Source organism: Ambystoma mexicanum, chromosome 6p, assembly GCF_040938575.1.
Source record: "Ambystoma mexicanum isolate Mex_15411 chromosome 6p, UKY_AmexF1_1, whole genome shotgun sequence".
In the NCBI taxonomy this organism is placed as follows: Eukaryota; Metazoa; Chordata; class Amphibia; order Caudata; family Ambystomatidae; genus Ambystoma; species Ambystoma mexicanum.
In genome coordinates this window covers 1,526,794,513-1,526,809,147 of record NC_090935.1, presented here as the reverse complement: position 1 = coordinate 1,526,809,147, position 14,635 = coordinate 1,526,794,513, and the positions used below count along the sequence as shown (strand labels likewise).

Sequence of the window (14,635 nt, the reverse complement as noted above, 5' to 3'; positions counted from 1 at the left end):
CTGTTTATTGAGGTTTTGCCTAATTCTAACATGCATGTTGTGTTCTTTGTGGCCACTCATGGTGCTATTCAGTTACTTTCTTTAAAGTTTTTTGCTTACTGATCTTGTGCACCTGGACATCAATGGTTGTTTGTGCTTTTATTAAAATTGATTAACTGGGGAGTCTACCGCTTCTCATCCTAGTAACTGTTATCTCGTGCCTGTGTTCCGTTCCTCTATTACTCCCGTCCTAGTTTCTGACCTTGGCTCTGGCAGTGAGCTACTGTCTGGGCTCTACACGAGTTTCTAGAATCATGTAGCTCATCATCTTGGGTTTTGATGCCTTGTCCATTCTGAGACCTCTGCGTTAAAAAAATGGCTCCACTCCTGTCTTTCTGGCTCCATATTGGCGACCTATACCCACAACTATTTATCCTGTATGTCTGTCATATGATGTTTTCCATGCCTGTGTATTCAGCATCTTCGCTACTTGTAATTCAACTGTCCTATCAGTATAGTGAGTCCTTTTCTTGGTATTCAGGAACCTCCTGTCTTCTTATAATGTTTTGTACTATTTATACCGTACACTACTTATGCATTCTACAAACTACATTCTACAAACTACATTTAGTCCTTACTTGTGTTGCGTAATATAATTAATCCTTCATGGCAGATTCTATGTTTATCCACTTTGGTTAAGCATATTGCTTCACATGGCTCAGTTTAACTCATATTATCAACCACCTCAAGGTTTATGGAGTGATAAGGCTGTCTCAAATTGTACTGTTACTCGCCTTTGCTATACTGGTGCAGAAGATAATAATGGCATATTCATCTGCATTATCACATTACAAGTGAGATGTGGCTGTAACTCCCCTCTTTTGGGTTTCAGCTCCATCTCACCTACACGGTTGAATGTTTCACCCTGACCAGCCCATTCCCATAATGTAAGCATAGTCTTTACTTTTGAAGTCCTGTATCATCGGGCAGGAACAGGGAGAGTTAAGAAGTAGGCTTCGCACACCATGGAAAGTCCAGCTTGTTGTTTGGCCTGGTGCTGAGGCAGTCTGTGACCGGGCTGGGTTCTAATATATGCTAGAGCCGATTTACAGAAAGATATGGCTATAGAATTCATGGGATAAATTTGCCAACGTTTCTGATACTGCAATTCTCTATACATAAGATCCTGGATTCTCAGATTGAAATGGCATGCACCAGAGTGTAATGAGGGATGTTTCAATCGATAGTGGCAGCCTTCATTTTCATGGACAGTGGGCAGTCATTGGAAATACTCAAAAACTACAATGCAATCCCAGATGGGATACTGTTCTTTCCCCCCACAGCATAATATGATGATACATGCCACCTGATAAAGGTTGCGCATAAATAGATGAATAGAGTGGGAGACTTGAGCCCACATTTTGTAAAGGGTATTACCCAAATTGTTCCAACACAATTGTTTGAATTACCGAATTGACCGAAAGTCGAGGGTCCAAATTGACCTTTGCACAATTGACCGCACATATATATATATATATATATATATATATATATATACATATATATATATATATATATATATATATATATATATATTGGTTTGGTAATATATATATATGTATATATATATTTATATATATAATGGGGGGTTGCGGGGGGTTTCCCCCCGCATATATGTAACAATTGACCTTCACAATTCGGTCAATTGTGCAAAGGTCAATTGTAATTCGAACAATTGTAGTTCGAACAATTCATATACATCCTTTGTAAAGAACGCAGAAACACCATACTGGTCTGGCAAGTACCAATACACTGAATCATTAGGGGAAAAACAGAAAGGAACCCATCAATTAAGCAGCGTCTCAAGTCTTGATGAAGGTCACTATATAAAAACTTGATGAAGGGACACATGGTATAGGGTGTACCCTGAAAGAGAAAAGCCGAAATGCAAAGTGTCAGTATTAGGTCTGCAGACTCTCGTTTGGATGAGATTAGGTATCATCGTGAATACAATCCATGTCACAGAAATCCGTGTGAAGGAATTATGTGACAAAAACATTGGACAAACTGATTGAGTTAATCCAGATGTAGATCATTACAACAGTTTGTTCTGTTCACGATGTGTGACCTGTGAACGTTTTGTTCTCTTATATGTTAACATTGTACTTTTGACATGCTTTGTATGGAATGTTTTTTTGTTCGGTAACACGTGTGTACTAACCACAAGGCACGTTTATAGGCGACAGGTCGCAAAAAGAATGTTTGATGTTTTTAACTTTTGTCATCTTTGAGAAAATAATCAAATTAATGGTGATGTGTCCTCAAATAGGAAAATCATTAGTTGACTTTTTCAATGTTTTGAATTCATCCATATTACTAACTTGTTGAAAGTACTCCAACACACACAGGTGTCCAGGTGGGGGATCCTATTGCTTTCCTGGATTTAGTTTGCACCGACAAATGATCTGACGTCATAAGGATTAATAGGCAGAAACAATAGAATGTCAGTTCGACATGTTTATTTCATGGTGTTCTAATGAATTGAGCCAAAGAAAAGATAACTAAAACTACAATCAAACAGGATGAAAACTTCATGGCTGATCAAAGTTTCTAGTGACCACTCCCTTAAAGGAGCTCCTCAGGTGTAGTTGACATTCCAGCTTTTTTGTTCTTCCTAATTTCTTCAACTTCTGGGTTTCTTCGGCCCCTGTCCATCTTGCACTCAGTCTCCAGGATTGCGTGCAGCCGCATGCTTTTTTCAGGAATGAGATTAATGCAGAGTTGGAATTTCCCTGCTAGTCTGAGCTCACGCCACTCAGAAACAGACGGTTTCCACAGGTGGTTTACTAGGTCCTCCTTCACCAACCGAATCTCAGAGTCCTGATATTATCAGCCACCTGCCCACTGCTGCTGTCCTCCTTGTTGTCTCACCCCCTCATAGTCTCACTCTCTTCTAGTCACTACTCCTGTGCCTTATTGATACTTCGCTTCATGACCATTCCTCTACCCTCGACAGGCTCGCCCTTTTTGGCTTAAGGTTCAACTTGAAATCCCACCCTCCTCAGGATCAGGCATTCCCCCTTCTCCCACCTTCTTCCAACCTAACTCCTTCTGCTGCCTATGGGTAATACCTCCAATCTTCTGATGCTGCTCTATCTTCTTCTGTATGTTACTTATGTACCATCTTTCCTCCTCCTGTCTCCCAACCTGTTCCTCCTCACCGCCTCTTGACTTCACCCAAACATCTTCCTCACACTTTGATGTGCCTAATCATGATCCCTTAATTTTTCCCAACCTCCTCTTTAATCTTTTTCTCCATCTCACTCCACCACCTCTGCTCCTGCTCCAACTCTCTTTGCTTTCAGCCCAAACCTCCAGCTCTCCTTCAACTTAAAACAGCACACTGTCTGGGTTAGTTCTCCCCTTTTAATAGCTCTGAAAGGCCTATAAGTGCAGTCTTACTTATGGAAGTGGTTTCACCTCGTGGAATATTGGATTTCAGTGTTTGGATTTGGTAAACATGCTCTGAAATACATTTTGTTAGGTGTGTCTATTCTTTGGGAAATACATGATGTGGCCAATCAATTAATTATAGGGGCTGCCATCTTTGTTACCCACTTTGGCATCGGTTCCTCAGAGAGTGAATCACTTGTGCTGGCTCTCCTTCTCCATGTTGTATCTCTCTACTTCACCAGTGTGAGTCACTCAGACCACATCTCAACCTGCCCAGCCGGCTTTCAGATATTAGCACAAACAGGAGACTCGTCTCATTTTTACTGGTATCGGGTAATATTATCCACATAAATAATGTCGCCATACATATAGTCGCTGGGAAACAGGATAGGCAACATTATTTTGGGGGATAATATATGGGGTAAATGGGAGCAGGGATTTCAGGGGATCCCCCACTCCATTAAAAAAAATGTGAGGGTTGCAGGGGTGTGCCCACAGGTGCCATGTGCTAATATTGCCGGAAAAAACGGAGGCATTCTTGCATGGCGACTTTTTTTGCGTGGATACAAATTACATGGAACCTTTTCACTCTGGTTGTGCCACTACATACACCCTAATGATGCTTGTTTCTCATTCAGGCTAAACTGCCAAGTATGTTTGGGTTATATGAGTGTTTAGCAGGTTTGGGAATATTTCTTCACAGGAAAGAATTTTCACAACCTCTTCAAAATTCATCCCCAGGGTCCTTAAGGAGACATTACCATCTAAATGGTCCAGGTGACAGTACAACGTTCATTCAACGCCCGTTTTTTTTTTTCCAGAGTTTTTTGCTGAAAACGTTTGGCCGAGATAAATATTGGGGTTGGGTAAGGGCATATAGCGGAGGGGGTGGGAAGATAGGGAATACATAAAAGTTAAAAGGCGGTATGGGGCAGTTAACCCACCCAAATCAATAAAAATGAAATACGTCTGCCCACCAGTCAGCCCAAGGACCAGGCAGGGCATTTAGTCACAATGGGCAGATTCACTTTATTGAATGATTCCACCCAAAGAATGCAGGATTCTGACATCAATGCTCATGCAAGTCCCGAAAATGTCATAAATCCAGAACTATCTATACTTAGGGCTCTATATTAGCTTGGACTTGACAGCTATGGAGGTGAGGTTCTAGCCACAGGCCTTTCCTTCCACTGCTGCTCTGTGATACATGAGAAATGTTAAGAGAAGGCCTCGGGTTTTCATCAAGGAACTGTAGCAATGCATAGGCCCAAGTAGTACTGCACATCTTTAGAACAAATGTAGGAGTATACTTGTCTAAAGCTGTTTCCATTGCTGTGTCTTCTTGGAGTGGTTCCATTTGGCCTTGTAAGCACTGTCTCAGCTGATGCTACATCCAGAGGGCTTCTTGCTCAGATGAGATGAAAACGTTCCTGCTCATGCATTAGCAGGTATGCTTGATGGCTGGTACAAATCCCGTGTTCCAAAGATTGTCTACTTGCCCAATCCAGTCTATATAGGTCACACAGTCATGAGGGTAATATCTTCTGGGCACACGGACGTGGATGGCGCTAAACACTTCTTTTCAGAGGAATAATCGGTGTTCTTTCTATTTGCAATAGTTGAGTAATGCTAGGAAGTGTCCTGTAATCTGATTCGGGTACTTTACATTGTTATAGTGTAACAATGTTTAAATTGTATGTAATCTGTGTGGAGAGACCACCCGACCTCATATTTCCCTTAGGCCGCATACCAGCTGTGTTCCCATACAAGTCACTTCCACCCCGCAGTATAATCAGTACACACTTAACATGCCTGGCCAAAAATGAAAGAATAGTGAGCAAAAAAAGACGTTACCAAAACACATATTGAATATAACTAAGCTAAGAATGAAGACAACGAAAATGGTAACAAAAAATTGAAACACAAAAAAAACCCTCTGGCTAGGAGCAGTATGGTTTAGAGCAGAGGAGGGTCGGGGAGGGAGGTTGGAAAGGTTCTTGGGGGTGCGGGATGGTGGAGCGACCATCTCTCGTGAACATGTGCTATCATGGGTGGAAAGAGGTGCATGGAGAGAAGTAGAGCAGAGTTAAGCCTGGACTACATGAGTATGTGTACATGATATCACAGCAACAACACAATAAATATCTTTTCGACAGACAAAATATATTTTCAGAAACAGTTAAAACGTTCTTCATTTAAAAATGCTTTCCCTTTTTCTATTTTATTTACTGTGAGTGTACCATAGGTGATTTTTTAATCTTGTTCATTTTTATCTTTTGAGTGTACAGAAATTGATTTTTCAATCTTGTTCGTTTTTATCTTTTGAGTGTACAAAAAGTGATGTGATACCTTCTCGTCTTTACCTCTTCATTGTAAGTCCAGGTCATTTTTCCCCACTTTGTTATTTCACAGAACCACTTAATAAGGCAGAAGAATCGAAAGACTGAGTGTTGCACAGTTAGACTAAAATGGTTGCACTTCCACATATTGGCGAATAATGTGCTCTTTTTAATATGAATCTCTTTGGCTGCACATGTGTGACGCAATATACAATTTCTCAAGCTCATATTGGATGTTGAAAAAACTGTTTAAGGTGAAAACAAAGTGTAATGTACACATATTCACTTGCTTTACATGAAAACTGAACCCATTCACAGTGCGTTTGACCCAAACGCGTTTGGTGTAGAAGAGATAAAGCCAGTGCCAAACTCCACCAATGCCTAAAGAAAATTACATCGAATTGCTGGAAACTAAACACCAAACACAATTTAAACAAAAACAAAAGAAGCAACCAGGGATCAGAAAACCGCATCAATACCAAGCCACAATAACCAAGCCTGGGGACGAAAAGATGTTATTGAAAAGAACAAAATGCACTAAAATGTTTAAGTGCAATCATGTAATTCCATGATCACAAGAACTATGCAAAACCCAGTTTTACAGAAACTTTGCACTGGTGCAATTGCAAGCAGCACTACGGCAAAAACATTGCCCTACTGCAAAAAACATATTCCTTCAATACACTTTTTCACTGGGGCAATGTTTGCCCCAGTGCTAATTGCACTTGTATCAGTGCAAAGTGTCTGCAATAACTACCAATTCCTTTTCTTTTCCACTTGGACGGAGACTGGGCAGAGAGCCTGTGGATATTTGCAGCACCACAGATCACGCGTGTTGGCAAATTTGTATCTGCCATCTGTTTTCCTTCTCATTGATCAATGTATATGTAAAATGGATCTGGGATGGAAGCACGTGATGGAAATTTTGGAGGGAGAAAAGACCGAAGATTATTTTTCCGAAATAGCCTTCGGTCTTTTCTCCCTTGAACTTTTCGGACTTCCCCCACTCCCACCCAGACCCACCCCCCTACTTAGTTTGCGGCGGCACACTTGGCTGTGTGCCGCCGACTGGCTGTGTCCCTGCAATGCCTGTTCACTTTCACTTCTGTGATCTGGAACCAGCACCGCAGGGTCCTTTCCTTTTTTTTTTGGGCGGAGGACACGCCTGCAACCCCTTCTTACAATATAGTGAACAAGGGTGCAGCCCTTAGCACCGAATGGGGGATTTGGTCAAACTTTCGGCCGTTCTGAACTTTTCGAATGGCCGAAATTCAGCCAAATCTCCCATTCAGCATTTTATTTGCTAGCTTTTTGGGTGATTCCTGTAAAATATGCTCATTGGTAGTAATACATTGTAATAGCAAATTAGATGGATATGAAATATTGGTATCTTATTCCAAATAATAAAATCCCATTGTGCTACTGACAGAAATGCCATGTTCTTCCTATTTCCTTGTTTTCTGCAGGGAGATGGGAACGTCAGATATTATGAAATAAGCACTGAGAAGCCTTACATGAACTACCTGACAGACTTTCGAACATCTTTACCTCAGAAAGGGATTGGTGAGTTTATGGCTTGCGAGAAGCTGTCAAGGCTACGTTTCTTCAGCCTTGGCCATGAATTGTAAAATGAAGAGATAACAGTTGTGCCCATCCCCTGTATGTGAGCTTGTACTTAGTTGAATTGTGTTGATTTCTCTGTGGTATGTATTTATGCATGTTTTTTTTTTACGTGTCTCTAATAAGCCGCATCTCAGAGTGGATGCCACGCTTTGCAAAGAGATCTAAAAAGCAAAAAGATCAATACGCCACAAGAACACTCCAAAGACCCGTTTGACCCATGGGGAACCGGCTGATACGCACATGGATATTTCTTCTTTGGTGAGGCACGGTGAGCTGAAAGTTGATTTCAGACTCTCTTGACTGGGTGCCTTCCAGAGGACAGGTACATGCTCTTTCTTCGTTCTCAGTAGAGGGTCTCTCATTGGTCTGGCTCATTAATACTCTAAGGCTGAGTTTCAGTGACATTGCAAGGGAAGGCGTTTGTGGAGGCAGTCTCCCCCGAGAGCGCTTTTCATCTCACAATGCAAATGATATGATATGATAGGTTATTTACAACGCCCTTAAAACCCAGAGGTTTCTAAGCGCAGAACCGGGGATCGAAACAGTGTTGCTCTGTGTCGTATTGTTTGCAAGGCGAGCACGTTGCCCCTGAGCTATCCTCCCGGGACAGATGCCCCGTATGCCTGCAAAGTAGTGAAATATTATTGACCATGAGAAGCCAAACGTGTTTTTGCCTCTGCTGACATTATTGGTCACGCATGATTGCGTGATGTCGCACTGGATGCATTTCTCAGCATGGGGCTGATTTACAGAAGTCTTTTCGTATCGGAAATCCCACTGGAAAACAATTTGTAAATCAGGCCCTATATCTTTAGCTTACAAGTTTTCGGAGGAATTTCTGCTCTATTCAGCGCTTCTAACCTTTTACTATTAATATCCAATCACTATATTTGTGTTTATTTTGTATGCCTTGGAGAAGGTCTTTCGAAACAATTCACCCAGATATGTGGGTGCAGAGACTTGGGGCCCCTTTGCCCAGGCATATCTGTACTCGCAGAGCCACCTTGCAAGGCCCTCATTCCCGGAGGGGTCTTTCGCGGTGGAGCGGATGGTCTTGGCTGTTAGGGAGTGAATTGACGTTCATGGCCTTCAACTGACCGATCACTGCAAATATATTCGGTAAAGGAGGTGGAAATGTAAAAGATATCGCTTTTGGAGACTGCATGATGTTTCTGTTTTGAGATCAATGCCGCCAGGTTCCATTCGTGACAGCGTTTTGTTTTTTTTCTGTTCCAGGAGGCAGGGGCGAGGGGGGGCTAGGCGCACAGTTAAATGCCACCGATCTGAAGCTGATTAGGCACTCCCCTTTGTCGTTCCCCACACTATGCATTCATGTGCGATTCACAAGTGAATCGCACAAATGCAAACTGCTGGTGCTGTGTCCACTGGAGTGTGCCCTGCACACACACAACTTAAAACATGTGTGAATCTGGCCCTGTTGATGTGAATGTATGACTGCATTGTCGGTATGAATTAAACATTGAATAATAGGAATATACTCTAAGGACACAAGGGGCTTTCAATTGTCTCCTGTTCAGCAAAGCACATGAGACTCTTTTTGGTAGTGCAGGCCTAAAACACTTCTACGTGATAATAGTGTGTGCAAGTACGGAAAATCAGACACACTGATGTAAAGTGGTTTGCCATCAATTACATAGTTTGTTTAAGTACAGAAGCCAGGATTTGAGTCCAGGATTCCTACAGTTTGCAATGTAGGTAATACATCTCCTCCCTTCCCATCATTAGCTTCCTACATAGTTAGCTCTGTTATGGAGATTTCTCATTGTTATGCTCTTTTTATGAGACGCCCGGCACTTGTTGCTGGACTTCTGGACCTTTTTCTTTGTGTCCTGAATGAACGTAGCCTTTTTCCCCTCATTCATTCATTCATTATTTGCTCTGACGTTTGGAACTCTGTTCTCTGTGTTTGACCTTTTCTATGTTGTCTGATTTCCTCCAAATCTCTTTAAAGGCATCTGTGTTAAACGTGTGGAGCACACAGCACCTTATGTGCAGTGTTGCTGGGAACCCCTTGGGTTCTTCTTTGAGATTCTTTCTTTATCCTTACTAACTACAGTTCTTAAGGATATAGGGCTACTTTATATCCTTCCTAAAACTTTATACAATGAGATATTAGCACACACCACCTTATATGGAGTGCAAAGGGGATACCTAGTGTCAGGGGTGTTGCTAGGTCTGGAAAAGATCTGGGGCTACGCTAATGTCGGGATGTTGGTACTCGGGGCTAGCTAGCCTTTTGATTGTAGCCCCTCAGATTCTATCCGTGGCTACAACCAAAAGACCTGCAGCTATATCCCCCTTAGCCCCCACTAGCAACGCCTCTGCCTAGTGTCCCCCTTCTCTCTGCTACTGTAACTTTATAGTCACAATGACGCCCTACAGTTTTGGCTCTGGCAGTGGATGTGTTCTACCAACAATTGTACTATTTTTTACCGCAGACTGTATTCACAGTCTTGGTTGTGCACAATAGGGTCACCTATGTTCTAACATGGTAGCTACTTTCTTTTTTCACTATTTCTCATGTGGTTGTCTTGTGTTAGACCTTCTACCATTCTGAGAGGGGGAGGTCTGTGTGTTTGTTTTGTCTTAGTCGGGAACCCTTGGGTCCCGCCTAGGCTCCAATGTGTCTGGGCAGGCAGGAAGTGGTAGAGTTCTCCTTTGCCCTTTGTCTGACAAGAGTGCATGAATGGGACCAGTTCCCACTGGCGGGGCAGGCTATCCTGATTGGACAGTCACCGGCCCTTCCTGTAAAATGCTGAGAGTTTGCAGAGGGGTGTGTGGGAAAACTTAATAAAAGGTGAGGTACCTGAGGTGAAAGGCAAGTCGACAACTGGAACAGAGGAACCAAAGCTGAAGATGATCAGAGAAGCCTGCAGACTGTTCCAATCACCGTGAAGTGCCCACTGCTGTCCTGACCCCATATTTTAATTGACAGAGGAGCTCCGAAGTGGACGACTCCTTCCCTTTGGCTGGTGGGACCAACCAGCCCTGAGACAAACTACAAATTGAGCCATCTCCCGAGGTGATGTGCCTTTCAAGAGCTGCAGGACTTGAATACCAGGAGACCTCCGACTCATATGTAGAACAATTTCTTTGCAAGGCCGAATCCATCCAGAACTTTGCTGAGCTGCAGTTAGACCTCCAGAGGCACGATCCAACTCATCTAAGTCCCCTCACCAGAGTTCAGGACTTCAGAAGCGATGTCCTTTGTGGGTGCTGAGAAAAAGGTGCAAAACAGCAGACCGACCAAGACGACTGAAGAAATCTGTGCCAAGGATCCTCTCTTGAGACTGCTCCAGATGCATCCCATTCATAGTCCATACTTTTGTCGCCAGACCAAAGATCAGGAGACCGGGTCCATCACAGCTGCACAGAGGAGAATTCAGCTATGTTTAATTTCTTCTAACCTAAGGTACTGTGGGGTGATATGATATGATATGGCATTTATAACGCACCTATACACAAGTGTTTCAAGGCGCGACGAGGCAAGGGAGGGGGAACAGAGGGAGGACAGACAACGATCCTACTAGGCCAGGTGTCATTTAGATCGCGCAAGTGCATGGGAAGGTGAAGGAGGAGAAGTGCGAGGGAGAAAGGGAAGGGGACAGTGCAGTACATGGGGTAAAGAAAACAAAATTAAACAGTAGGTAAAAGTACGGCCAGCAGGTGGCAAGTGCAAGGATAAGTGCTGACACCAGGTGCCGTGTCAAGTGCTGGTAGTGGTACTGTAGGATACAGAAACAGTCCCCAAGTGCAGGGTTTGCCAGGAGGGCAGTGCAGGTATGTGACTGGGAGGGGAGGGGACCTGGGCCCGAGATCAGGGGGTGACCAGGTAACCAGTGCAAATTCAGTGCCAGCCAGGAAGTTAGCCAGGGAGAGGAGGAGAAAAGGCAGAAGCAAAGAGAAAGGTTATGAGTTGCTTCCGGAACCAAAGAGGATTCTCCTCCAGTTTCAGGGAGGCAGGGAGGCTGTTCCAGAGGGAGGACCCAGCCGAAGAAAGAGATTTACCACCAACTCGTTGCTTGGAGAAGCGTATGACCCTGAACTGAAGGTGTGAAGGGTGAAAGGTGTAACATACCTCGAACCGAGAAGTTGCTGCAGAATGACTGGAGTTGCATGAAGAGGTGTCCACTCTACCTCTGACCCAAGTTTGTATTCAAGTATTTTATCCTAGATCCTGAAAGTATCCTGTGGAACTTTTGCTATTCTGCTGCTTCGTAAGACTTAAGCTTCACTCCTACACTGACATTTTCATATGGTTAGGGATTGGACTTTAAAAGCATTCGAAGCTAGTAAAATTGTCTCTAGAACATTGATCTGTGTTGCTGTGTGTATAACCAACCTTTTTAGTTCCTAAAGACTTTATCTTATGTGGTTTTGCTGAAGTACCGATAATACGACAGAACTGTCATTAGTGTCAAACTCTGTAACAATTGTAACTGCGAGCAACTACTATTGAAGTAATCACCTTTAAAAAGTATCATTAAAAAATCCTATGTGTGTTGGCTAGTGAAATAAGTATTTATCTACCTTCCTTGTGTAAATAAGAATAAATGTATATTTTTAATGTAACAATTACTCTGTAAGAGTTTCTTTGGACTATTGTACTTACTGGGTTCAGTACAGCTCACATCTTCCTCCTATGATAAACATGGCTGCCCCACCATTCTACCTTTGGGTAGCACCGACTTGTAATAAGAGTTGAGGACCTGTATACCAAGGGATAGTTGTATGAAGTCTTACCTCAAGTGGACATTAGGAAAACTCCCCTAACACGCTGATATGAAAAGCACCAAGCTGCACGGTAAATCAACCAGTCAAACTACAGGAAGGTGTTATGGAAACATGTTTGGTTAAAAAGAAGGCATGATTGAGAGGGCAAAAGGGTCCAACACAGAATGCATATCTGCAAAAGACATGGAATAAAAATGCATATATGTTGTTCTCTACAGTATACTGTTTTCCTTCGATACATTTAACATCTGTGTATGTATACGGGAATTGCACTGATTTTCCATGAGATACTATTTGACCTACTTACATGTATTATTTAGAGAAAGATTGGCGTGGGTTGTTCAGATATGAGCAACACGATATCCCTTAACAGTCAAGAGAATTATGGCAACCTGGTTCTGCGTGGTTGATGGCCTACCTCAGCAATATGTGTGATCTCAGTCACAGGCTTGAATTTTGATAAGGCTGACCCAGTGTTTCATCCTTCGAAGGTCAATAAGACAATTCTTATTGCGTCCATTGATAACCTCTATTTATAACATGTACATCTGTGAAAAAAAAATCAAAATATCGAGGCTGAGTACCCCAAAAGGAAACACACCGAACACAGGTTACAAAGGAACATACAAAGTACTTTATTTTATACTGAATCCAGTTACTAAGATCAGAGCAAAAATCAGATAGCTATCGGCCCTCAGTGCAACACAACGAACTCCAGCGTGGTTCAATGTGTTCAGTGAGAGATGCTGTATTTTAGAATGCATTGTTTTTTTAATACTTTTTGTGAGCACAATGTCCAGCCCCACTTCGGGTTAATATTCCACTAATACATCACCGATCAAGGGTTCATGCCAAGTCTCACACATCCGCATATAACTGTTTTGCTTTTTTAATAAATATATCAACAAGCCTATACAGCAACTGTGTATTCTGGGATTTTCCATGTAGGTCTTCTTAAACATTAATACAATATAGCTAAACAAGTGTTCTACGTTCACTATTTGAATACATTGTTCTTATCGTATACTCGTGGATTAGTTACATTGCACGAGTAATCCTTTACACACAGGTCAACGAAGGACAAGGTCTCAGTTCATGACCTCAACAAGTGGCCTGGAGGCAAGTTACATATTAGCTACGTACAGAGGTCAAGACGGCCATGTTGTATTTTGGAATGACATCGTCCACCATTTTAACTCACAGGGTGACTTTTACAAAGCGAACCTAAAATGGCGTATTCACCTAAAATGGCGGCTTACATTGATTCTAAGGTCAGGACCTTGCTACATGGATTCCTTCGCAAGCGACTTATGGGCAGCTTGGCGTAGGCCAATATACATATATTTATTGTGATAGGAGGCGCGATATAATTTCTCATTTGACAAACCCTCCTTTTGGCCTATGCCAAGTGCTAAAACTACTTTGGATCTCCTTGCAAGTAACTCCATGCATCATCGTCCATGCACCCTGAATCACTGTCGGAAATATCTATTGCCATTAGGTAATTCGCTAAAATTTCTTTCAACACATATTCTTTGGAAGTTTTATCTGGGGCATACACTTTATGTCCTATCGAACCTTCGAACATATACCAGGTAGACACTGAATACAGCAACAAAGAAACAACAAGATTCTCAAAATAATCAGCAAGACTGAAAGTACCTTCCAACCCCAAGATCTCAAAAAGTCCCAGAACCAAGTGCTAAGATCCCAATTTCCGTCGGGAACATGCACTTCTGAACTAAGGACGTGCAGATTCTGTATTGCATTGAAGATGGTTGGGGAGGAATCTGGTACAAAAACACAGAAAGCGGACCCCACTAATTTACACACTCCACCAAGTTCAGCCAGAATGACATCTAATGCCATCCGGTTTTGAAGTGCTACTAGTCTTATCGCCTTCTGTTCTAACGTCATATTATAGAGTATGTCCGTGGTCCGGTTGATGGTTCTCTCCAGTACTCTCGCTAGTCTTCTGATATCTTCGGAATTCGCTATCTGCCCCCAAAATGGCCCAACTGATTTTGCTATATCCCCCAAGATTTGTGCTGGGGTGTCACCATTCTCGTCCCGCCGTGGTCGAGCCTTTGAAACTTCTTTTGTACTAGCTATAAACACCCCAGGTAACAGGATCCCTAAATAACAGGTTCCCTGCCAATCCCTAGGCAACCATGGGAATTCTACATTACCACAGACAAAGTAGATGGGTTCGCCTACATACAAAGGTCTGTTTTCTCCAGTCAAATTTGCAACGTTGGCACAACCTAGAAAATCTCCCATTGACTGAGTTCCATTCCTCTGTATGCAAAAAGAAACTGACTCGGGGCTATGATTACCAGTGTAAGAAGGAGGCATGGCATCCTTATTGCCTATCTGAGCCATCTTAAAGGAAATCAAAGATTGGAAAGGACGAGACAGTCTGTCAGAAGGCCTAATAGAAGCAACGTTAGGTTTACTCCTTTTTGTGAAAAGCGAGTGGAGTCAAA

The 14,635-nt window shown here is 42.6% G+C and overlaps 1 protein-coding gene across 1 annotated transcript in view; it reads left to right on the top strand.

Annotated features, from left to right (window-relative positions):
* The window catches only part of CORO2A (coronin 2A), a 633,746-nt gene that overhangs the window by 361,485 nt on the left and 257,626 nt on the right, over window positions 1-14,635 (top strand). The window contains exon 8 of the mRNA XM_069626393.1: window positions 7,238-7,334. Coding sequence (XP_069482494.1) covers window positions 7,238-7,334 — 97 coding nt within the window. The remainder of the gene's footprint in view (window positions 1-7,237; window positions 7,335-14,635) is intronic.